The 25,089-nt window shown below is 40.3% G+C and overlaps 1 protein-coding gene across 7 annotated transcripts in view; it reads right to left on the reverse strand.

The window, feature by feature from the left end:
• Positions 1 to 697: 697 nt before the first annotated feature.
• Positions 698 to 25,089, reverse strand: part of INSIG2 (insulin induced gene 2) — an 89,933-nt gene continuing 65,541 nt past the window's right edge. For 4 of the 7 annotated variants that reach the window (XM_048213919.2, XM_048213917.2, XM_048213918.2 and 1 more), the window contains 5 exons: positions 20,302 to 20,683; positions 13,049 to 13,173; positions 9,533 to 9,699; positions 9,252 to 9,351; positions 6,239 to 8,057 (listed from right to left, as the gene is read on the reverse strand). In XM_048213919.2, the coding sequence (XP_048069876.1) occupies positions 8,016 to 8,057; positions 9,252 to 9,351; positions 9,533 to 9,699; positions 13,049 to 13,173; positions 20,302 to 20,545 (678 nt within the window). In that variant the 5' untranslated portion in view covers positions 20,546 to 20,683 and the 3' untranslated portion in view covers positions 6,239 to 8,015. Of the gene's footprint in view, positions 1,403 to 6,238; positions 8,058 to 9,251; positions 9,352 to 9,532; positions 9,700 to 13,048; positions 13,174 to 20,301; positions 20,684 to 25,089 lie in introns of those variants that run through there. The other 3 variants (XM_026510125.4, XM_026510123.4, XM_026510124.4) reach the window with 1 other exon arrangement.

Below are 25,089 nucleotides of genomic sequence, written 5' to 3' on the forward strand. Positions count from 1 at the left end.
TGGCGCCCTTAGCCTAAGAATACGTGTATTAGCTTCTCAAATCAGCCCGTCCCGGAGTGGAGGAGCGAATTAAACACAAGCCGCGTCCGTGGACTGGAGGCTGCATCCGAGTCAGAAATGCCTGCAGTCACTCACCCTAAGGGACGGCCGGAGAAGTCTGCTGGAAATACTTCCGGGAAACCACCCGCGGGGACCGGCAGGGACCGCGCCTGCGGTGATGGGAGGCTCCGGGTCGCTAGAGCGCGGTCAGACCAGAGGCTGAAAGCCCGCTTGGCCGCCGGCGGCTGTGGAACAGGCCGTATCTGGAGGGGCGTGGTAGGGATGTTCATGGGAGGCGCCGGGCGAACACCTGATTCATTTCCTTCCCCTCACTTCTCCTTTTATTAAGATTTTATGTATTTGAGAGAGAGCAAGCGAGCACGGAGGGAGGGGAAGAGAGAGAGGGAGAAGCAGACTCCCCACGGAGCCGGGAGCCCGATGTGGTGCGGCTCGATCCCAGGACCCCGGGATCATGACCTCAGCTGAAGGCAGACGCTGAACCGACTGAGGGACCCAGGCACTACCACCCTCCAGCCCTGGTCACTTCTTTTTTTAGATGACAGGAAAAGGCAAAGGTGAGCCCCTTCCTTCTTTCCCAACCTTCTAGAACTTGGATACTAAGTTTATAAGTTATGTATTTTAAAGACTATAATTTTAATTTTACCACCAAAAAAAGTATTTTATTTTCTCCTAGCTGTGTTCACTATGAATCACTTAGGACGGGGAATATGCCAGTGGGCAGAGTGCCACAAAACGCTTTACACCAACTGTGGCGGACACTACTGCCGATCACCCGGACGTGGTTCTTCTGTCCTCCGGGGGAGGGACTACACATCCCAGCCCCTTTACAGTTAGTTGGAGCCAGAACCAGAACTAATGCTATCAAACATCATAAGGATCACAGATTTATTCTTTCTGGCAAAACAAACAAACAAACAAAAAACAACAACAAAAAAAAAACCAAAGCTGAACCTGACTCAACCTTATTATGAATTTTACATACACTCTGGAAAGATGTGCTTCAACGTACACTGACCTGCTTTCTCTTAGACAGGAGTGACACTGACACACGCTAGGTGTGAGGCACAAGAAATTCCACAAAGGTTTGTCCTTACAAACATCTTTAAGCTTCACCTTCGAGTTGTCAGTCTGTGGGCTCCCCAAGCCAATACGCAGAGTCCGTGCAGCAGCTGCACTCAGCTGATCCTAAAATGATGGGGTAGCACTTTGTCTTTCTGTGATGTCCTGCTGGAAAATCTCAGGCTTTTGTAAAAGCAGAAAGTATTTTTTCAAAGCAGAACGGCCACTGTCATACTTTGGTCGGGTAGACATTCCCAGAAGATCTAGGAGTGACATGTGATGACTATAAAGGGAATAGAAATGAGTTTCATTCAGTGGCAGAAATTCCCAGGGAATGCATTTTAGAAACTTTTCTTCTAAAACAAACAGATTCAGCACTCGGGTTCTTTCTTTCTTTTGTCTCCTCACTTGCTCATCCCAATGACTCCGTCCATGATCACATTCTGTACGAGTGTCCTCAGAAAGTTGTTTCTGAGAAAGAGACAAATCTTGCAAACGCAACAATCATATGCAAACACGGGAGTGTGGTGGGAATTTATTGTTTTCAGAGCCGTCATAAAAAAGGATGATTTTTAAGTGGCAGCATATTTCCTAAGTGCTCATTACTTTTAAAGCCCACCTTTGGGGAGGCCACGGGCAGGTGAGCAGTTGCAAATCCTGCCACGAAAAGCAGAGTAGAAGGACGCGGTTGCACCAGAGTTGGTTTCAATTTGGAATCAACACTGCCCCTTGTTCATGAAATCCTCACAGAGACCGCAGCCGCGGACACGGTGAAAGGGAAAAATTGCCCATATATGGCAATCAGTTGTGACACGAGGCTCATCAATAGCCCACTCTCTCCCAGGCACATCATTATCTATCTGATCTGCCGAATCGGATACTTAACAACATTGTCTTCAGAACAGTTGACGTACCCTGGAAAAGTCTGTCTTGTAAATCACAAAGAAAGATGACAGGTTTCACGGATTTCATCAGTGGTAAAAAGAAGGGAGGCATAAAGGGACAGATACTAGTGTACTTAACCCTCCGGCACAATGAATTCAATGAACTAAACGTACTTCGAGAGGAAAAAATAATCTCCATACCTCAATTTTTTTGGGGGCCAAACAAGAAGCCACTGACATCACCTATTTAGCTCAGCTCCTAACTAAATTGAGTTTTTTGAAACATAAAGACAAATGAACAGGCAGATGGCATGATTTCATGGTATAAAAAAAAAATAGTGGGGAAAGTTGAACCAGGGAAACAGACTACTTCAGCTCTAGCTTTTCTCTCCTACCCTAGATCCGGAGAAACAAGAACAAAAAATTAACAAGGAAAGGAGTCCACAACTAGACTGCCAAATAAGACGTATCCTCCCTGGACCGGACACTACAAGGAACTCCTGAAAGCAAGAAAACAACCAAGAGCAGATAGATGGGGAGAAACCACAGCTCAAAAACCCTACCGAAAGGAACTTGCTAAAAATGAAAGCTGAGACAATCTAAGCTTAGAGGTGGCTGACGCTCAGAGATGAAAATACCCAACTGACCTGATGGGTTCAAGCAGGCCCTTGTGGAAGCAACCCTCTGGCCCACTCTACACTTCCGCTCCCCCATCTTGGAGCAGGCAGAGACAACACAGTAGGTGCCCCGGATGAAAGTGGTAAGAGTGAGGACGAAGTTCAGAGAGGCACGGCAGTGCACGCAAGGCCAACAGGGGAGCACTCACAGCCACAGACAGGCTGGTAATGGCTCCTCCTGCCCTTCCCTGCAATGGCTCTGGAGAAAAGTTCAGAACTTTAAAGGTAGAATAAGTAATACCCCCAGAAAATACAAGAATGACCACACACTTCCACAAAAAATAAAATAAAATAAAGATCTTGGAAATTCAAAGTGTGATCACTGAAATTAAAAACCCAGTGATGGCTGAATGCTGAGGATACAGCTGAGGAGCAGCTCAATGAGCTGAAAGATCCAGTTAAGTAATTCTTCTAGAGTGTAGCACAACGGGGAAAAGCTAAGGGATATACAGGAAACAGAAACAAAAGGTCAAAGATCTTTTGAATAGAGGATTTGAGAAGGAAAGAAGAGAAGAAAAAAAGAGAACAAAGAAATAATAAAAACAAAGACAAAAAAAAAAAAAAAGCCCTGAAGTAAAGAGGAAATATCTCTGACTGAACAGGATTAGTAGAAAAAGAACTACTCCTACACAACCTGTGGGGAAATTTCAGAATATGTAGGACGATGAAAAAAAAAAAAAAACTAAAAATAAATAAGTAAAAGAAGGGAAAAGGGATTCTAATTAAAATCCCAATACAATCAGGGCATCTGGATAAGTATTTCATTCAAATGGTTGGGAGGACTACAGATAAGACCGTCCTTTCCACCTGACCTCTGAGATCATTCCAGGCAACACCAACACTGCTGTAACAGCTGGTCGCCTGGGCTTTGGGTCTCCACTCCACTGCCTCACATCTCCACCCACTTTGGTGAACTATGTAAACAAAGTTGTTTACGTCACACCTTGGACCTCCCGCTCTAGAAATGTTCCAAGAAATTCCTGACTACAAACCCCCAAGCCTAGGACCCTTCTTGTGAAAAAGGTTTTTTTACCTCAGGGCAGGAAGTCCTTTTAGCTTACCTCATTCTTTCACACTGTTAGGTGAGCCCTGCTGATTGAACTTCCTTCCCCAATCTGCCTGGATCCCATGATAAAAGATCCCTTGATCTTTCGTTAGGCGCCTCCATTCGTTTTTCACATAGCCTTTGTGCCATGTCTTCAAATAAATTCCCAATGAGAATCAATCTATCCCATCACAGTTGCCCTAAACTCCTGGGCTCCTGAGCCCTCCCAGACATGGCACAACCATGTGGATTGGTTCCACTGCAAGAATCTCATCTCGAGCCTCACCTGAGTCCTTGACGGCCTCAAAATGATCTAGAAATTCTTTATCTCTCGTCTGTCCCTGTGTCCATTCTTCATAGAGGCAGTCCAAATCTCCACCATTCCCTCAAAGTTCTCTAGCTAACCCTAGCTCCCTTCACTTGTTAACATACGACTTAGTATATGATCAGACTTGTCCCAAATATATTTTGTAAGTTATTGGTATACAACTAAATACATTAAATGTTAAGATAAAATAGGTTAGGAAAAGCATTTTTCAACATAAAACAATCAGATACATCTCCTTTATCTCTAAGGTTAGTAATTCCTTCCAACTGCACTCCATACTACAAGCTCCCCTCTGCCAGAAATTGCCTTCACTCTGGTTTCAAGCACATCACTCTTGTATTTCTCCTCCCACTTCTGACTACACCCCCTCCAACTCTTCACCAGCTCTTCTGCCAGCATGCCAGTAGGACTCAGATCTTGTCTCCATTTGCTGTAACATGATCCTTGGGGATCTCATCCCCCTCCACAGCTTCAAAGATCATGGCCACACAACAACAACAAGCTCCCTCATTTACATCCACCAGCCCAGACTCAAATGTTCAACTGCTTATGACGCATCTTCATCAGATGTCCTGGACATAGCTCCACCTCAGCTTATCAAACTCACTAACTTTACCCACTCACCTGCTTCTCTGCATTCTCTTTGGTTTATGGGACTACCATCCACCTCGTTTTCCGAGAAAGATATGTTAAGTCACACTTTTCTTCCTTACACTTCACACTCAAGTCATCAAGTTCAGATGACTTAGTCCAAAATGTATCTCAATGTGTCCCTCACTCTTCGTCCCCAAAGTTATGATCTCTCTCTCACCTCAAACATTCCCTTCATCTCACACTCCTCTACACCAGTGAATGGCAATGTGGGCTGCACATTAACACTGCCTGGGGAATTTATGAAAATCCTCGTGTTTAGGGCACACCCCAGGCCAATTATTTTAGAGTCTCTGGGGGTGCAACCAGGCATCGGCATACTTTTACAAGTTCCCATATGATTCCAATATGCAGCCAGCTTGAAAATTTTCCCAGAATTGAAGACGTGAGCACGCAGAATGAAAGTGCACACTGAATACCAAGCTAGAAAAGTAAAAACAAATCTAAAACTAAACAAGTCAAAGTGAAACTGAGTAACCTTGAAGAGAAAGAAAATATTGCGTAAAAGCTCCTGGAGAGAAAAGACAAGATTACTTACCAAGGAAAGAAAATCACACTAATAGCAGATTTCCTGTCTGCAATATTTGATGGCATAAACAATGAGTCAACATAATGGAAGCAGGGGGGAAGCTATGAACCTAGAATTCTATGGCCTGCTAAACTGTTCTGGGAGAATGAAGCAGATTCTTCCAGACGCGCAAAGCTAGGACTCTACTACACACAGACCATCACTGGAAGAATTCCCTTACAAAGATTACACAGTTGACCTTTGAACAGCATGGGTTTGAACCACACAGGTTCCCTCATATGTGGATTTTTTTCGATGAATGTGGTACAGTACTGTAAATGTATTTTCTCTTCCTTACGATTTTCTTAAGAACATTTTCTTTCCTCCATCTTGATTAAAAGAATACAATATATAATACATACACAAAATATGTGTCAATCGACTATTTATGTTATCGGAAGGCCACAAGTAGTTAAGTTTCGGGGGAGTCAAAAGTTAGACGCAGAGTTTGGACTGTGCAGGGGTCAGCGCCCCTACTCCCACATTGTTCAAAGGTCAGCTGTACTTCATTGTGTAGGCAAGTAAGCCAAAAAGATTAGAGAGCTATTTAATAACGACCAAGTCTGGATCCCACCTAGAAAATACCCGACGTGTGAATGTATGCACCACGAAGAGGTTCCAGTCCCCTTGATTGCAGTAAAATAGCTCACTGCAAACAAATAAATTTTATAACAAAAGTATTCTGGCTAGTTAATTTTAATTGTTCTCCTGTGCTTTTGTAGAATTTAGTTCCAGTTTTCAAGTGTTCGCTTTCCAGAACTTTAATAAAAGGAAGTGCTGCCAGTGTAGATGATCCGAAAATAATTTGAGAATTCCCAAGTGATAATCATTCAATCCTTGTAACATTAGACTTGGTTTCCTTACATTATTTCTTAGCAAATTCAACCATACATGTTAATTTTATTAAATTAATTCTCAGTATTAGATTCTAAGATTTAGCATGAAGAAGAAAAAAGGACTCTTAACCAAGATGATAATTATATATTTAATACATCTTGCTTTTAACAGCAATATTCAAAGTAAACACATCATAGACCTTATAACTTATTAAAGATTTATAGTCCTTACAAAGTTGATTCTAAAAATATACCTTATTTGTTCTAAATGAATAACATTATCTGGAAGATAGAATAATAAATTATAGTAGTATGTTTACCACCACTATCGTTAAGATTGTGTACATATATTCAATATGAAATCCTTTTAGGATCTTCACACTTTCAGCCTTAAAATGTAAAAGCAGATTAAAGTTTGGCCTACAAGATCTCAGTCTGACAGCAATGGTTTTTAAAACCAAAAATTAAAAAATATCTAGCTGACATATTCCAAGAGCATGGGCACATGCACATACATTTCTACATGTACATCCTCTCTCTCACTGAATCCAACACACACGCGCGCACGCACACACACACACACACACACACACAAACCCAAAGTAAGCAGTAAGTTCCACCCTTGTGTATCAGACAATTATCATCAATTTCAAAAACAAAAATTGGGAAAAAAGTTAACCAAAAATATGTTTAAACCACACTTAAATGGTTCCCGTTGTTGGAAAGATAGGCACGAAACTGCTGTCGAGATCTTTAACATGCACAGTGTAAGCCACCTCAGGCCATTCTGGAACAAGCTCGAACTGTTCACTAATGGACATATGAACACGTAGAAAGTGATGTGCTCATCCATTCCCCAGATGGCCTTTCACTAACAGTCAGTGACTGACCCTGCCCGGCTAATGTGGTTTGCTTCACGGAACCCAACAGATTATAGAACCCAAGAGAATTGGAAACTGCATTTCGATCTGTTTGGGGTTTCTTGGGGTTCCATGTGCAAAAGCAATGGGATACTGTACCGCAAATGACAATATCATTGAGCACTTTGTGGCACTGAAAAAGGTCATTTTGGTATTTCTAGAATGTATTTATTCCAGCCAAATTTCCCTATGGTGCCTTCTTTTAATTACATATAGTCTTGCAGACTTCGACTTAAAACAATTTAATGCTGATAACCCTCTCTTGCTCATCACTTTTACCTCCAGCAGAATTCCTTTTTGGACGCTCTCCAGTAATGCAGGTTTGAAAATGTGCTATGGAAGTTCATTTTCATTATCAGTTAAAACACCCCAAGCTCTCTGAGACAGCATTAAAATAGAAACTAACCACATGTCAGGACACCCATAACTCATACTGCTGTGATTAGAAAAAGGAAAAGGCACAACAGTAAGCAAAAGAGAATATACCAGCTTTCCATTTTTCTTTGTCTTTCTCTTTTCTGGCTTCCTCTTATTTTATTTCACTAAGTGTATAAACTGTTCAAGCATTCTTATACTCTGCATGACAATAACAGAATATTTTGGCACATCAACATTGTGATACAATATATGGTATGTTTAAAAAAATTAATTTAAAAATTTCATCTATTAATGAACACGCTGTTTAATGTAGTGCATATATATTTTATAGTTATTTAAGTCAAATACATCAAGGTTTGTAACTGATTTACAGATGAAGCAATCACAGATTGCAGTAATATATGCGTATGTGCATGTATATGCATGTAAGTGTGTGTGTGTGTGTGTATGTATACACACACATACACACACACACACATATATATATACACCAATCAAGGGAAAAACTGCATCCTGGCATTTTACAGTCCGAAGCTTTGTTGATATAGCTATCATTTACGTGCCCTTTGCATCTTGTTTTTCTGTACAAAAGATATATTTTTGCGTTCTTCATTCCTGATGAGATTTTTCTGCGATAACTTTACATTCATACTGTAAAAATTAAAAGGTTAAAAGGTTAACAGATTAAGGTTTATTTTGAACAGCAATTTCCATACAGACTAGAAATTAATACTTTATTCACGTATGCCCACTTTATTTGTCAAAGAATCTGAGAGCTATGCAAGGATTAGAAGCAAATGACAAATGTGACAGGGAAAAAGAAAGTTCGCAGTCGAGAAGTGAAAGAGACATAGCAAACGCAGGCAAAAGACAAGGTTTCTGCATTACAAGCAAATAATAACAGTATGATTCAGATCAATCCTACAACATGAAGGGAAGCAAAATAGGTTTCTCTGAGTGCTTGGTAAGGTGAACCAGAAACGGAAAGGTCATGAACTTAAGGACAGAACTGATACGGTGAATTCAGGTAATATTTTCTCAAATCACTTTACAATTTCAAGGGGAAAAAAATCTATTATATTAGCAAAACCTTCTGGTCAAAACAGTATTTTAGAAGTACAGCTACAGATGTGCACCCACAATTCAAGATAAAGGAAACAAACAGGCTTAAGATAATTGGGTGGCCAGATTATCAAAAAGACATGAACCACGAGAGACTGTGGACTCTGGCAAACAAACTGAGGGCTTCAGAGGGGAGGGGGGTGGGGGATTGGGCTAGCCCGGTGATGGGTATTAAGGAGGGCATGTATTGTATGGAGCACTGGGTGTTATATGCAAACAATGAATCATGGAACCTACATCAAAAACTGATGTACTGTATGGTGACTAACATATCATTAAAAAAAAAAAGACACCCACCTAAGCCACTCAGTTCTCCTAGCTGACTACAATGACACAAGTGACAGCACTTATTTATGAAACTGCTGTGGCCTTTGAATGCTGCTCCCTGACCCTTGCCATCCATGACCGGGGTGACCAACGGTGTCCTTCTTCTTCTTAACTAAAATGTTCAAACATCTTGATTTGCCAGAGATAGTCTTAATTTCTATCTATTGAAGCAACATAGTTATTAGTAATGCTGCTTTTTTCACTTTTAAAATGGTCTCTCTTTGATAGAGTAGAAACCTACAGATTAGTTAAAAAAAAATGGAGGGTAAGTCCTATCACCTTACCCAGAACACATTTTAGCTTTTCTATCCAGTGGTTCCTTCCACTTTTAGTATGCTTGGCTTGGAGAAAACTTGACTTACATCTTAATAACAGATGAAATAAGCATCAGCTTACCATTGCCAGTTGTCGGCCAATGTTTCCCATTGTTATGCCTCCAGCAAAAAATATACACGGTAACCAAGAACGAACATAGAGAAAATCTGGAGATGTATATCTAGAATAACAGAAATGTTTTTAACAACCCGCCAAGGAAGTACAATGATATTTATTAAGAAAATTACAATGGAAATGGTTATTCTGTACATTAAAGTGGCTAACCCAATTTTAAAATCTCAATTCTTAAATCAGTTGTCATTTATTTCTTTTAGCAAACAAACACCAAAAAGAATACTTACTGATAAACACCATTATAGACTAGCAGTTGAGTGACCACGGTTGCCAAGAAAGCAATTCCTACTCCAAGGCCAAAACCACTTCTAGACCTATCAAAGGTCCACCATAGTCCAATGGAGAGTGCAGCCAGTGTGAGAGACAACTGTATGTTGTTATCAAAATCCACTTTCTGAGATCAGTGTTAAAGAGTCATTTTAAAACTTGTAACCAAATAATACCACCTGTTCATTTTCCTAAAATAAGAGATATTACCGTTGAGACAGGAATTGATTGCTTTTTCTAGAGTGAGTTCGGTCTTTTCATACAATGCAGGACACTGGGTGAGATTAAAACTGTCTCTGATATTTACTAAAGATACACAGAGGGCATGATATTTCATTAATAGATCCCACCTACTTGTAGTTCCCCCTACCCCCCAAAAAAGCCCTCTGTCTACACTCACAGTTATAAGATCAGACCCATTATTTGAGATATGCTTTCTTTACTAAAACTGTAACCGGAAGTCTTGAGACACACTATTGCTAAAGGAACACACTTTTGCTAAAAAAGAAACCAATATTACTTCTCAAACAGGTTCAGAATTACTTGCGCATCATACAAGAACTTGAAAATAGAAGAGCTGACAGCTATTTAACAGGGTACCACATTCTCTATATGATTTACTGACAGACACATTTTATAATAATGCAGTTCAGAAACAAGAGGACCAAGGACACAGTATCCCTTTCTATTATGTCAACTGTTCTAGTTTTAATTTGTTGAGGATAAAGCCTTGAAGTGAACATTATCTCGCAACCTGCCAAGCTATTTTGGTGCCTGAGACTTTCTGGTATAGGACAGTTTGCTCAAATGATATTTTATTTCCGTCACTTACTTAAGCATCTATTCACAAATGTGCGGCCCTTTCCTACTCCAAAATCTCTGGGCAAAACGAAGCTTCACAAATTCAATTTTCTCATTTCTTTGCTAGAGGATTACACTAAAGGAATTAATTTCAAGTATCATTAAAAGGGCATTATCTATGTCCCAAAGGCCACATCTTGGCTCTATATCCAGCTCCCCAGGGGAGACTAGATAGCTTGCCAAACTAACTGGCCATGCTGCAACTACAGAGAAGAGAGGAGAAGTTCAAAAAATGCATATGAAACTATTTCCCACTTCCTTTAACATCCCGTCGTTTATCACCCACCCCGCCCCACCACACCAGCTGGTATCTCCAACACCCACTTCGCTTACTTCTCAGCATCCGAGGGCTGTTGTTGGCCATTCCCTCAAGGTCATTTCTTGATTAGGCTTGATTTATTAAAGAAAGAGAGAGAGAAAGAAAGAAAGAAAGAAAGAAAGAAAGAAAGAAAGGAAGAAAGGAAGAAAGGAAGAAAGGAAGAAAGGAAGAAAGGAAGAAAGGAAGAAAGGAAGAAAGGAAGAAAGGAAGAAAGGAAGAAAGAAAGAAAAGAAAAGAAAAGAAAAGAAAAGAAAAAAGAAAAGAAAGAAAAGAAAAAAGAAAGAAATCCACTATATATGGTATGCTTTCTGCAAAAGCTTTTCTTATTCTTTAGCAGGCATTATACCTAACACTCCAAAGAAAAGGTTATAATGCTCTGATTTTTCTGTGTAATAAACATTCTTAAAAAGAGTAGAATTTAATATTTACTGAGTTCTATCTTTGATAACTAAATTAACTTTATTAAGGGTCAAAGGAAACTAAGGTTTCTAGGGTAAACAGGTAAAATACATCTAACTGAAAAATAGTACCATGGGGAACCTAATATTATTAAGTCTATGTTATAAATTTTGCAGACATTTTGGATTTTGCTTCAAGGGCGGACAGAACAGTTAAAAATCACTATACTCAAGTATCTCATTGACAGAGAAAGAAAAGAATGACCGAGGCAAACAATTTAAATTAGATATATAAAGGTTTTTAAATTCCAGAAAAGGCTATCTAAATTTCTCTATTTAAAAACACCTGAAACATCTGGAATAGAATGGTCTAATCCATCAGTTGGGAGGGGAATTTACATGCTTAGGGGGCCTCTGAATGGGGGAAGGAGCCCTTCCTAGACTCAAGCCAGGATCTCTGGGGTCTAGTCTCAACTCTGTCCCAGCCTCGCAGTATGAGTGCCTTGGCAAAGTACCTAACCCCTCTAGCTTTCATTTGTCTTATTATCTTTATAAAGAAAATGTGGAACTGGGTGATTTCTATGTTTTCCTCTAGATACAATATTCTATGAGTCTATCTTTTTAAACCCTCCCAACCACCAGATTTGTTTGTTATAAAATCCTAAATCTCAAAGATTTCACAAAGATAAACATGTTGGGAAATTCTTTAATACAAAAGGAAATGGAAAACCAAACTAGCAACCGCCACTGAGGGGCCTCCAGATTCACAGATCCCCAAGCGCTAGGACAACTGGGAACAGAAAGGCAAATGTGTCTGCAGAATGGAGGACCTTGCCACTTGCCTTTATTCCTCTCTCAAACTTCTCCAAAACAGCTCAGTACTTCCTATAAAAGACACAAGAATCCACCGGCCACATGACCCACCCTCTCTCCAGCTAACCACCAGCCGTGAGCCCGGTGCAGAGCCACAAGAGGAACCCTGGGCAGCCCGACTTGCACTGCATGCTCTTCCCAGCACCAAAGCTCCTGCCCCCTCCACTCTCTAAGCCACATCTTCTAGGAAAGGGATGACTGAACTAGTCAGTCACAGACTCTTTTCTACAAAGCAAAGTCAGGGGTGGGGGAGAAGAAGAGAAGCAGCAGGGAGGAGGACAGGATGAAAATCTTATGAGGGCAAAAACCTTTGTTCTGGGGTGGGTATTTTTTTCTGTTGTATCGGGGAGAAGATAGATGGGAGAAGGGAAATAGAGGTACTTTACCTCTATTCCAGCTGGGATACTCTAAAAATACTCATTAACCACAAAATAAAATGCCAGAATCCATAAGTGATCAAACTTTAAAAATATGTACCTTAGGAACAAATGTTCTTTTTGGCCAATGTCTAAGCTGAACATTTCCACTTATGCCACCTTTAAGAACATTTACGTGGTTTGCTGGCGTCGATTAAAACCAATAGATGTGCTTTTGGAAAAAAATTATAGGTTCCTTAAATTAAAAATAAACCAAAAAACAGCCAGCACCTGAAACCACAAGTCCTCACTGGGAAGTCTTAAATGAAAAGAGAGACAAAAGAAATCCTTTGAACAATTATCTGTTTCAATCTTAGAGTTACCGAAACTATACAGAATGATGTAGCTAGTTTAAGAAAAACACGCAAAACGTTTAAACGTGCAAAGTTTCTCAGTGGTCCTGAAACACCGGGATTTAAATGGGAGGCTATCCCCCACCCAGTAACCACAGGGCTGCTATTGTGGTGTTTCAACAATACAGCCCACGTTCTTTTTACGCTAAGGGGACATATCACAATTTGACAACAGTGAGGTTGCAAGGGACTGTTTAACCTTTGGACTGTCGGAGCGGCTTTGTGATTATGCGTTTCGTTACAGCGGAAAGGATACAGCGCTGGCATGATTTATACCAACAAAGACGGCTACGCACCGCATCACACTGGACCACTCTCTTTTAAATTTATGTGGTTCGCCAAGATGCCTGTCAATGCAGGGGTATAATAACCCAATCACAGCTGTGGAGAAAAGGAGAAAAAAATTAAGTCATCTCCAATGCTACAGTAGCAAAACTTAAGCTAAAGAGTCGCTACCACCCCCCACAAGCATTTGAAAGATTGTTTCAAAAAGCTCTCCCAAGTTACTTAACATCAATCACTGGTATTTTTAAACTCACCTCCCAAAAGAGAGGAGGAAAAAAAAAAGACAGCACCCCTGCAGAAAGCACTGCAAATGATTACAATAGTATTCCAAATTATAATTGGCAGAGCACTACTTCAGTGTATGATTCACAATTTAGCAGTTTGGACTGGATGGTTCCTGCTACTTCTCTACTTACTACTATCTCTGAGATTTGAAAACATCAAACCAGCTGGCAGTTAAGCAATGTTCTCTCTGAACTGCATAACCATGAAGCATGCTATAAAATGCCACAGACTGTCTAAAGAGAAGCCGGAAGCATAAATGAGTACAATAGGGTCATTCCACACACAGTGTTTGTTCGGATGGCTACGGCCGTTCTGTTCTACAGATTATTCTAGGGCCTCCAGCTTGTCTCCTGTGCCCAGTGCTGTGCCCTAACGTTCCCCACCCCCCTTGGCCTTCTAATGAGTCTCTAGGTCATATCGAAACAGGGAAACTTGCAATAGAAATCTACATGAAAGCCTCACTCCGCACAAAGAAACACTTAGGAAACATAATCTTTAAGAACTATACATTTTCGGTTAAAATTTAAATTCACTCTTAAAAACGAGAAGTCATTTTAGTACATTTCTTAGTTTTGGAAAGAACATCTTGACTGTTAACCATATAATTATGAATAACTGTAGGCAAAATGTCTATGATTGAGACTCCAAATACTCACACCCAATTTTTAATTAAAATACTTGTCAAACTTCAACATTTTATTCATTTAATGGGAGAAGATTTTAAATGCTAAGTTAGTCACCAAAAAAGACAATGAACCAAAACATTCTTCAGCAAGTTATAAGGAAAATAAACTTCTACAGATTAAACTTAACAGGAAATAGCTAGGCAGCTTTGACCTGCTAATCTTACTAAAAAACAGGACGGTTATGTTGCCATTAAGTAATAAAGACACAATTGTCACACCAGTTGAAAAGCAATGTTTAAAATGTCCAGTGCCACCTATGATGTCTCTTGAAATTATTGTACCAACATCTGAGCGCCCGAGGAACAGGACCCCCACCCGGTGCTGGCTAGCTATATCTCACAAATGATGCACTCAATCTTGAAGGAAAAAGAGAAATCAATTAATACCAAAAATCACAGGCTAACATACCAATGGAGTAGTATTAAAAAGAGGCCTCACAGCCACGCCTCCACCTGGGGGTGAGTGGCTGCAAGGATGTATGCGTGCTCTAATCCACAAATCTGAAAGTGCTCTTCTGAGTTAGGCTTCTGCTGAGTATAGATGGTTCACAGATCATCAAGAGATTAACAACGAATTTCAGCAATGCAGACCTCCAACAACTATTAGTAAATTCAAAACTTTCACATCATATTCCTATTTAAAAGGCTTGGCTCTAAAATCCTGGGAGATTAACTGACAGCATTTCCAAATTCCTGCAAAATTAAAATGGCAACAAGCATGCCTAACAGTTGAAATACATCTAAATGAATATTACCTCTTTTTTTTTTTTCTCAAGGGGTCATGAAACTAACAGCTCATGTCATTCCTCACTCTCGCTCTCCCTCTCTTTCCCCCCTTTGCCTGTTGCTGAGAAAAATCAACTAAGATCAGGCATTCCAAGTCAATTTTCCTCAGCAGCTGATGCCATAGGTAAAGAATTATCACATAGAGAATACTGACGTGTGTGCAAAGATATAAATAAGTAAAATTGACTAGATTTGTATGCATGTGATGTCAGACTCACAAGTGAGAGACAACTGAGGAGAGAAAGCAAAAACACAAAAAGGAATTTAAACTGCCACGCTGCCAACCTTGGGATTTGCCAATAAAAATCAAATCCATTGAGTATGCATGGTTCTCGGCTGCTCACTGAGAAGGAGAATTCGAGGAAGCTTGTCACTTCCCATTAAATGTCTTCTTCCTTCCCTTTAAATAAAGGCATGGCAGAGTCTGATAGCAATATCTTCAGCACAGTGAGGCTCCACCGTTTGAGAGCTCCGCAGAAGTATGTCTGGGCTTCTTTTCTCTCTCTCTCCCGACTTCTTCATTTTAACAAGAGATGGTTAAAATCATGCCTGCGTAACATTATATGCAAACATCACCCTGCTTAATCGGAGGGCTCTCTGATGCAAAATAACATTTCTTGGGATAGATTTAAGTCACTTCCCAGTGACCAGTTACAGCATACCAAGCCAAAACCACAAGAAGTTTGTAAAACATCAATATTAAGTCATCACTCTTTCAGGGTAGTGTGTTTAATTCAGTGATGCACTAAGAGGAACAGTTAAATTAAATGTTTTGCAAGGAGAAGGGGCTGAAAAAAACACAGCCATTGAATGAGATGGACTTTCATGGAAAAATACTACAGGATAGGCAATGTTTCATTCAATAAATCCTTAAGCTCCCATAATATGTCTGGTTCTTGATTATTTGCGGGGGATCCCACCCCCAAAGTGAGCACAGAAACAATTCAATACAGTAACATGGTAGGAGTGGCACTGACAGGGCCTAGTGGGGGGCCCCCGTCTTCTCCTGGCATGTGCTGAGGGGAGGAAGGGTGCTGGAGTGTCGGGAAAGCATCACAGAAAAGGTGGCCCCTGAGGCAGGAGCCAAATTCAGCAGGTCAGTGGTGTGGAAAGGGCTTTCTAATCTAAGGGAAAAATTGGGGGGGGAAGCATGAACAATGCAAAATACCCACTATCACCGGGAAATTGTAAACTTTAGGCAAAACGGGAGCTTCAGAAAGACTCTGAAGGAGACAAAAGTTGGCAAGGGTCATATTATAGAGATTACCCTGCAGACACTGGGGAATCAGGAAATAATGCCATTGCATTTGTAGCAGATAGAGAGGCGCTCACTCTTACAGTGCTGAGTGTGCAACAACATATGATGGGGAGAGGGGAGTGGCGTGTGGTCAGAGTACAAAATTAGAAGCAGAAAAAGAGACAACTGAAAATTTCCAACAGAGTGGTAGAGGGCCTGAACCAAGAGACAGCGGAAACATGGAAACTTGGGAGGTGAGAGCGGGAGGAGTCTTGCAGGGCTCTCCAGGAACTGGGTAAATGACTGCCTGGCTAACCTGGAAAGATTTGGTTTTTTCTTTTTATGTTAAGTATTAGTTTCATAGGTATGAATATAATTTGGTTACTTGCGATTTTCAAGTCAATTTCCCTAGTTATTTTACCCACATGATGATGACTATCTTTTTCCTCTATTCATTCCTCAGAAAGATTCCTCTGCAACCCTCTGTAACGTTCAAGAGGTTTCTAACTCTGATTCTAATGTACTGCACACATTGAGAAGTTAATCAACTTGAAACACCAGCCATTATTAAATTAAAAATAGAGAACTAAGAAAAGGAAAATGAGATCAAAGGAACTGTACCAGAGTTCTCTACTGGGCGTCCCTCTAGAAGCACTGCTACCAAATGTTCCAGCACTAGGTGCTACAGGGGAAGACAGCAAATAGCCAGGGACCCTTCTGTTTGCATGTAGAAAGTGGTGATTCTGGAGAATCTCCAGAAGGTAGCTGCTCTGTCTATGAATATTGGTTGGATAGGAAAAGCAAAGGACAATTATCAGTTTTTCTGACTTAAGATGGTAAAAACCTAGAGAGTTTTGAAAATGCATACAAGTGCATACACACAAAAACATATACATACTTCTAACACACGTAAACTTGTATACACTATGTTTCTTATATCATTAACTTCTTATCTCCTTGATATTGTCCCTAAAATTGGGGGCAGGAGGTGCAAGAATCCATCTTCCACCTTTGACAACTTCCACAAATCTGGTATCTTCACTCTCATCTACTAAATGCCACGACTCACCCCAACAAAATCAGTAGCAGAGTTAACTGGAATATAGATTTCCAAATGCCTCTCTACTTCTGTTTGCCCAGATACCCCATGGAACGTACTGCTTTCAGGAGAAACACTTAAGCAAGAAATGCAAACGTAAATCCCCCAAATGGAGAAGTATGAAGTTCGGTTTGTAAGTGTGCCAAACCTAGTGGCTGGGAAAAGGAAGGAAAGCAGGGACAAAGTAACTGAAATGTGGCATTAACATTTGGAATTTTCCTTCCTAAATATGAGTTTGCGGCGAAAGTGGCCAAGCCACAGGGACAGACGCAGCCACTACTCCTCTCCTTAGTGGAGGTACAATGAAACCTCAGTCAAGTTCTCCTGCCCCAGCCACAAATGTCCAACACACAGCAGCATGTCCCATCCACGCCTGGCACTTCATCTGCAAGCTTCAAGAGAGGCGCCCTGAGTCGAGAGGAAGTGTGAGCAGCTTCCTCTTTCCCCTTCTCCAGCCTGTGATGCCAGACCCAGCTGCACCATTCACCGGCTCTAAGACTCTGGGCTGAATGACATCCTCACCTCATCTCAGGTTCCTCATTCCCCCACAGCAGGCACAGTGCCAAAATCTCACTCCCAAAGTTGCCCTACAGATCCCTGGGGTTAAGGGATGTGCCTAGAACATTGGGAGGCAGTCAATAAGTAATAGTTTCTCTCCCCTGACCTTCCTTTTGTCTATTCTGAAAAGATATGTTCTTCTAAATCCCAAAAAGCTTCACCTGGTAGCCAGATAGCAGCTATACCATATAAGAAAATAAACGAACTAGAAAAAGATGATGGGAAAACTTAATTTTTCTCTTTTGAGTTTAGATGAAAGAAAAGAAAATACATGAGGACTAGCAGACACAACAGAGAATGATAAAATATCATTTATGCTTTCTCCTCTATTTGGATGAGTTTGCCTAGTCTCTCAGAAAATGTCAATAACCCTGGGGAAACGATGAATCATTGCCTTTATAAACTTTTAATGTGAATATTGTAATAGAGACATCGACACATAAACTACACTGAAACCTTACCACAACATGCCTCTCCATCCACGCAACTGTCCAGTAGGTTCCACGAGGTCATTCTAAAACATCTCACACCTAACTCCTCCCCCTTCGACCTCTAGCTCAAGGATGGAAGTCAAGAAGGATTTATTATTTATTATTTATTATTATATTGCAAGGTATTGGTGTATTTTAAGTATGAAACACCAAATGGACATTCCAAAAAGCAATTTTCTCCCTTGATCAGACTTTTCTTCTACCACACAATGATGGCTTCCTTCTATTACTTTCTTTTATAAAATGTTATTAATCTATTGGTCTCAGTCATTAGAAAAAGCTAAAAAGTATCCATTATGGAAGCTCCGCATTAAAAGGCTTTCTGAAATGCTCCACTTTATCCATTACATCTTGTCCACCAAAAAAGATCTAAAATAACTACTGAAATAGGATAACGTTAAGCAAAGAGAATCTACTTATTAATCTCTTTAACTATTCTTTATCCTTGAACTACATCTAAAAAAAAGATACCAAAAAAAAAGCATGTACAAATATCTAAAAAATAATAACATGCAGCTTTAAACTTGAGTAACACTACTCAATAGTTTTCATCTACTTCAAAAACAAGGCCATAATACACACAGATCTAACCCTTAAGACCACAGTGACGATGACCATCAAAATAATTCAGAGTAAGACCTAACATGAGGTGGGTTGAAGAAAAGACAAAATCAAGAAGTGAAAAGCTTCAACCCAAAGGGAAGCAAGATTCTTTTAAGATTAAATTTTTTTTCTTTTTTTTAATTTTTCAAAAGGAACATTTACTAGGAAACTAAAGGGAAACCAAACAGAATGAAAGAGAACAGAGGCAGAGTTGTAGATGGGCTCACGGAGTTCAAATTCAAAAACAGCCTCTGGCCACAGCTGGACTGGCTAGGCAAAGCTTTCTAGACACAAAGCCACCTGCCTGCCATGTAGACAGGCTTCTTTGCCTGTTGGCCCCTAGCTTGTATTTCATACCAACAAACCAGTAACATACTCAGTAGTACCCAGGGCTCCCAGCTCTCTGGGCAGGAAGATCTTTGGGGGGTGGATGGGGAGAACAGTAGGCACAGCTACCCCAGGATCTCCTACCCAGGCTCTCAGTGCCAAGGACATGTCAAAGTTTATTGGGATGGCTGCCTGATATCTATCAGGGCCAGTCCGGTTTCTCTGGGACTATTCTTCTGGGCTCATCTGCCTGGCTCTAGAGACAGTATTTCTGCTGGCTATCCTGCTGGCACATGTCCTCATGCTTTGGTTCGAAGCACTGGCATGGTGGAGGATGTTTGACTGGGGTGGAATAGGCAGGGTAGAACTTTGGGCAAGGAAAGTTGAATTCTTCTCACATCATCAGACGCAGGCAGAATCTTGGCTTCTCTTTGGATCCCGGCGGTTGAAAGCCAATCAGAGATGGAAATGGACTAGGGCAGGCTGGGGAATGCGTGAAGGTGGAGTGTAGTAACACTGCCTCACACAACCAAAGGCCTCTTTCCTTTTTAGATGTGAGATCAGTGTCGGGTGTCTTGCACCAGGGAGCTGCGGCACTAAGAACTTTCTGAAGTCATGCAATGATCCTGCTTCTGCCCAGGTAGTCCCACAGCGAAACGTTAATTCAAATGAAGACAATGAGTTTCCTAGGATTGTATCTTGGAGAAGTGGTGCAATGTGTGGTTGGGGTACCTTGCACCCATTAGGGGAGAGAGAGAACCACTAGATAACAGCTTAAAATTACAAAGTTCATAAGTCAGACAGAAATCAGACACAAGAGTACCTACCCTGTGATTCCATTTATATTACATGGTGGAACGGGCAAAAATAATCTGGGGACAGAAAGATCAGTGGAAGCCTGAGGCCAGGGGTGGGGAACGGACTGCAAGAGAGCACAAGAGAGTCTGTGGGTCATGGAAATGTTCTACGGCCGGACGGTGGTGATGGGTTATGAGACGGTGCGCATTTGCCTCAACCCATCGAACCATTCGTTTCAAACAGGTCCACTGTCCCGTGTTTAAATTAAAGCTGAAAAACAAGTACTGCTCAGACAACAGCCACACTCATGTGCCCTCCTTCCTCTCTAAGCATTACAGAAGCCACCTACACATACCTGAGGCTGTGCCACAGCACGGCGGTACCCACCATGCTGAAGAGAAGATGCTTGCGATCACGTCAGGTGGAAAGAGCGTCACATTTCTCTGAATCTGAAGTAAATTTAACACTAATGCAAGAAATACTCCAATAAAAAATAGTACCACTCCACGAATCATCAAGTTCACACTCCTGCTAGTGACAGATGAAATGTAGGGGCCGCGCTTTTTGGGCCCAGGTGACTCTGTCTCTCCTTCTGCCATGGTTTCATACGTTCAGTAAACCAGCAAGGGGGAAAAAAAAAGTCTTCCTAGCTGAAAAGACAACTGTCTGTGAATCAACGCAGACTGGAGTTTGGACAGTTACAGCATCTTATCCTGGAAGAGGACATACCAGAAATCCTGCAAGAGATAAGAAAAAAGAAATCAATGTTTGTCTAATAAATGATCATACAATTTTTCTGATTTTAATACTAATTAATTTCAAAGTACAAATAATGAAATGACAAGCTTATCTATTTATTTAAATTAGTTATTTACTGAATAAGAAGTGGTTTAAAAACATTCTTATATGCATGATATAATAAAAAAGTGTTACACTTATATTTACCAGGACAGAGTAAGTGACCTTCGAGGCTCAAAGGTTAGAATAATAATAACAACAGCTTGCTCCGCTTCAAAGAAAAGCAGAGCAGGTTACCTGAGATAGTTCTACCACAATCTGGAAGCTTAAAATCCTGGTTTCTGGTTTTTCTACATAAATCGCCAAGCCCATCAGTTAGAACACATGGACTTGGAGATTTAGGTAAAAATCTGTATACTTTATAAAAAAATAAATGAATTTATACAGAAAATCAACAAATTCTAACTGAAAATTCTGTACTGCTCACAATAAAATGTGACTTGCTCATGAGGATGACCTCCACAGGGGAACAAAATGTTTTCATGTTTAATGGTTACATATTTGAATTTTTGCACCACAGCATCTTACAAAACACAGACTGCCACCCACTTCCTACATACACACCAAGCACAGAAAGCAGACCTGACCTACTCTTGGCAGGGCCACAGCTGTGTCCCACCCCTGCCGGGACCCAGTCAGCCCTCTGTTGCAACCACAGAGCTACTGTGACAGAGCTGCAATAGGAAGCCGAAGAAAGGAAGCTAAGAAAATGAAGAGTAACCTCACAGCTAGACTGTAAGGAGTTTGAGCCACGTGGCTCCTGAAAGCCACGGAAAGTGGTCTTTCTCTTGTGTGCATCCGGTTAAGGCAAAGAACATTGGACACCTTCTGTGAACACAAAACCCATGTGTAAACTGGTGGTTGGGGAGAGGGGTGCTGACTTTAGAAATAATCAGTATGAAAAAGCGAGTACTAGTACCTCTCATAGCCAATCAGTTCCGTGTGATAAACACAGACAACAGACTGCTTTTTTTTTTTTACACTGAACCTCTGTCACATCCAAAGCTCGGAGCCCAACACACATAGGGGGACGTCTGTCCTCAAGCTAGTCCTCGCAAACCAGACTTAGTGCATAGCTTCCCTGAGCGCTGTAGCTTAGAGGACTACAGAAAACTGTATGTCTTACAGCTGATTCATGGACAAAAACATTCTGCACACCAACTGAAAATGCCTAGAACCCATCTGGTCCTGATCTGGTCTTGCAGACTCTTCCTCGCTGTGCTAGCCAGCAGACCAGCACCCAGGTGTTCAGCTGCTGCAGGATTCTTCACCATCACCATAATCATGACTCCTGATATAGCACCCATCTATGGAGGGCCTACTCCATGCCAGACCTAGAGTCAGCCCTAATCTGCAAAATCATCCAAAGGTACGGATTATCATCCTCATTTTACAAATGAAATGCAAAATCAAAGAGATTTAGCACCTTGCTTATCATCACACGACACACAGTATAAGAACTGGAACGTTACCTTAGGTCTGATTCCAAAACCCATCCTCTTCCCTCTAAGCCTGAGTCCCATTCCAGCCCAACTCCTCAGACTTCTTTTTTGGCACTTGGATTTATGGAAGGGGATTTGGTTACTGAAAAGATGGTGACATGGAAAAACTAACTCAACTGTAATATATTCTCAATATAAGTAGGCAACCATATAATACCACAGAGACCATCAGAGTAAATGCACAAATGCCTTGAAATTTTCTTCAAAATTACTAGATCGAAGTATAAAAAGATGTTTTAAAGAAAAAAAAATCACATGGCCAACTTACATACTGTATACCACCATACTACGTTAAGACCCTTCACTTCCCAGACTTCCAGTACACACAGCAACGCGTCCCAACTTCAGCTGTTAAAATGGCTACTCAGGACAAAGAGTATATATCCATTTTAAGCAGCCCCAATTCCTCTAGTAAATCCTTGTTTTATGTCTGTGATTTTTCCAGGCGGGAATTTATGGCAAAGGATATTTTGTGTTGAATTATGTTTCTAAAAGAGCAGAACAACTTCAGCTTAAGAAGCGTTTTTCAGTTGTGCCAGCTCACAATCACCAGTGTTGGTCAGAGGGCACTGGCATTTTGGGCAGGACAATTCCTTGTTGTGTGCAAGTGTCCTAGGCATTGCAAAACACTTAATGTCCCTGGCTCGTGCCCACTAAATGCCAGTGCATACCCCTCGCCCATTTGAGACAAACAAAAATGTTCCTACAATATTTCCAAATACCCCCAGAGAGGCAATGCCCTCCCACTAAGGGCCGCTGATAGCCACTGACTATCTCCTCAAGCTAGAGACTTTCTAAGTTGTTTATTTATATTATTCTACCACAGCTGTTTATTCAACCTTTCCTGGCAGGGCTTGTTTATAGTTTCCTACTTCACCCCAAAAGTTTTCTTTAAAAGTAACACAATATTTATTTGGTAATTGTTTATTTGAATGAGTTATCTTTTTAAAGATAATATTTTAAAAATCCAAAAAGCTGATTTTTATGACAACATAATAATACAATAGTAAATAATTACTGGAGACAAAAATAAAAGAATGCTTTAGAATCACAGTACCCTAAAATTTAAGAAATAGAAAGGAACTAAGAGATTATCTATTCCAGGGGGTCCGTGAGCCTGATGCAAAACAAAACAAAAAAGTTGTGTACATATGCATTTTTCTGGAGAGTTCCACAGTTTATACCAAGTACTTAAAAAGTCCATGATCCAAAAGAAGTTAAGAACCAGTGATCTAACAGTTCTCTCATTTTACCGGCATTCCAAATGAAACCCAAAGTGGTCAAGTGAGGTGACAAGATCAAGGCTGTGTACTACTGGATCTTGCTACCACAAGCGTGTAAAGTGAACTTCCGGAAATGAACAGACTCACCAAAGGAGTAAGAAATTCCACAAGACCACTCATTCCCTACTATCCAACAGTTCAGTTCCTAAAAAAGCATGCTACTTATAGTATCAGTCACAAAACAGGGAAGTGAGTTATTTAAATGAAAGCTTTTGGGATTAAGTATTCCCTTAATCTGTTTACTGTAAAGTTGGGTTTTCTGATTAGGTATTGGTATTTTTTTTTCTTAAAGCAAAATGTACCTATACCTTTAAATACTACTCTTACATCAATGATAAATTTGATTCTTCTCCAAAATTTAAAAAAAAATCTATATTTGAAAATTTTAAGATTACTCAAGAAATAACTTGCTGATTAGGGAAGAAGTCTTTGGTATAAAGATATTATTTAGAGAGAACAATACCCCAACAGATCCTCCATGATAATCCCGGTACAATGAGGCAAGTGTCTTTAACCCCCATTTTACAAAACAAAATAAATTAAGTAACTTCCTGAGATGATAACACTGTTACCAGGTAGCACCAGGACTGGTGCCCTCCCCCACATCCCCAACACTCCGGCTCCTTCTAGAGTTCTTTCCCATTTCACCACACTGCCCTAACTACAAACACCATACAAAAACAATTCACGCGCCACACAAGTGGGAGCTTTTAAAGTCATACTGATCAACTATTGTTAATACAAAAATAATGTGGTTTTTTTTTCAAAAATTGACAAAGAAAAATCTCCCACGGTATATAAGAAATTCTTATTCTTCCTTGAGCCCTGACCAACAATTTCTATAAAGTACATTACTGAACAAAAAGAAAAATAGTTCAAAAGTTTAAACAGGTCAATAACAAATCATCAAAACTGGAAAAACGTTAGTCCAGCTATATGACCACCTGTTAATGGGTGATATTATTCCTTTAAAAAAAATAATTGATAAGTGATTCAGGACTTTGTGAATGAAAATCAAAGATCACTGAAACAACTTTCAGGCAATAGGCATTTGAAAACAAATACAAAATTTTCTAGTAACCTTAAGAACCGGTTGTATTTGATCAATTTCAACACCTTCTCAGCAAACAAGATCATTCATTTTCCAGTGATTAACAGTCACAGAAGTGTATTTCCTTCCTCATATTACCTTATCTCTTCAGGTGTTTAGGTCAGATAGACTACAAAATAATAAAATTAAATTACTACCTCACATCTTTCATCAGATGCTCTCTTAATTATAATGGCAGTCTCAGAATAAGCATAAGCATCAGGAAAAACACACATCAATGAAAAAAATTTAACTCTCCTTAAATAAAAGCACACAAATGTGAATCATAGGCTATGCACACTAAAACTTCGAGAAAGACAAACATGTTTGCCTTGAAGACAATGCAACTCATTTTTCCTTTCTACATTAAAACCCAAACACAGAAACCATTAAACAAGCAGCATTCACATCCCATTACTACTTTTAAATGTCAAATCTCGGTCACTAAAAAGGTTACTCTACCATTTGGG

This window comes from Ursus arctos, unplaced genomic scaffold, assembly GCF_023065955.2.
Source record: "Ursus arctos isolate Adak ecotype North America unplaced genomic scaffold, UrsArc2.0 scaffold_1, whole genome shotgun sequence".
Classification (NCBI taxonomy): Eukaryota; Metazoa; Chordata; class Mammalia; order Carnivora; family Ursidae; genus Ursus; species Ursus arctos.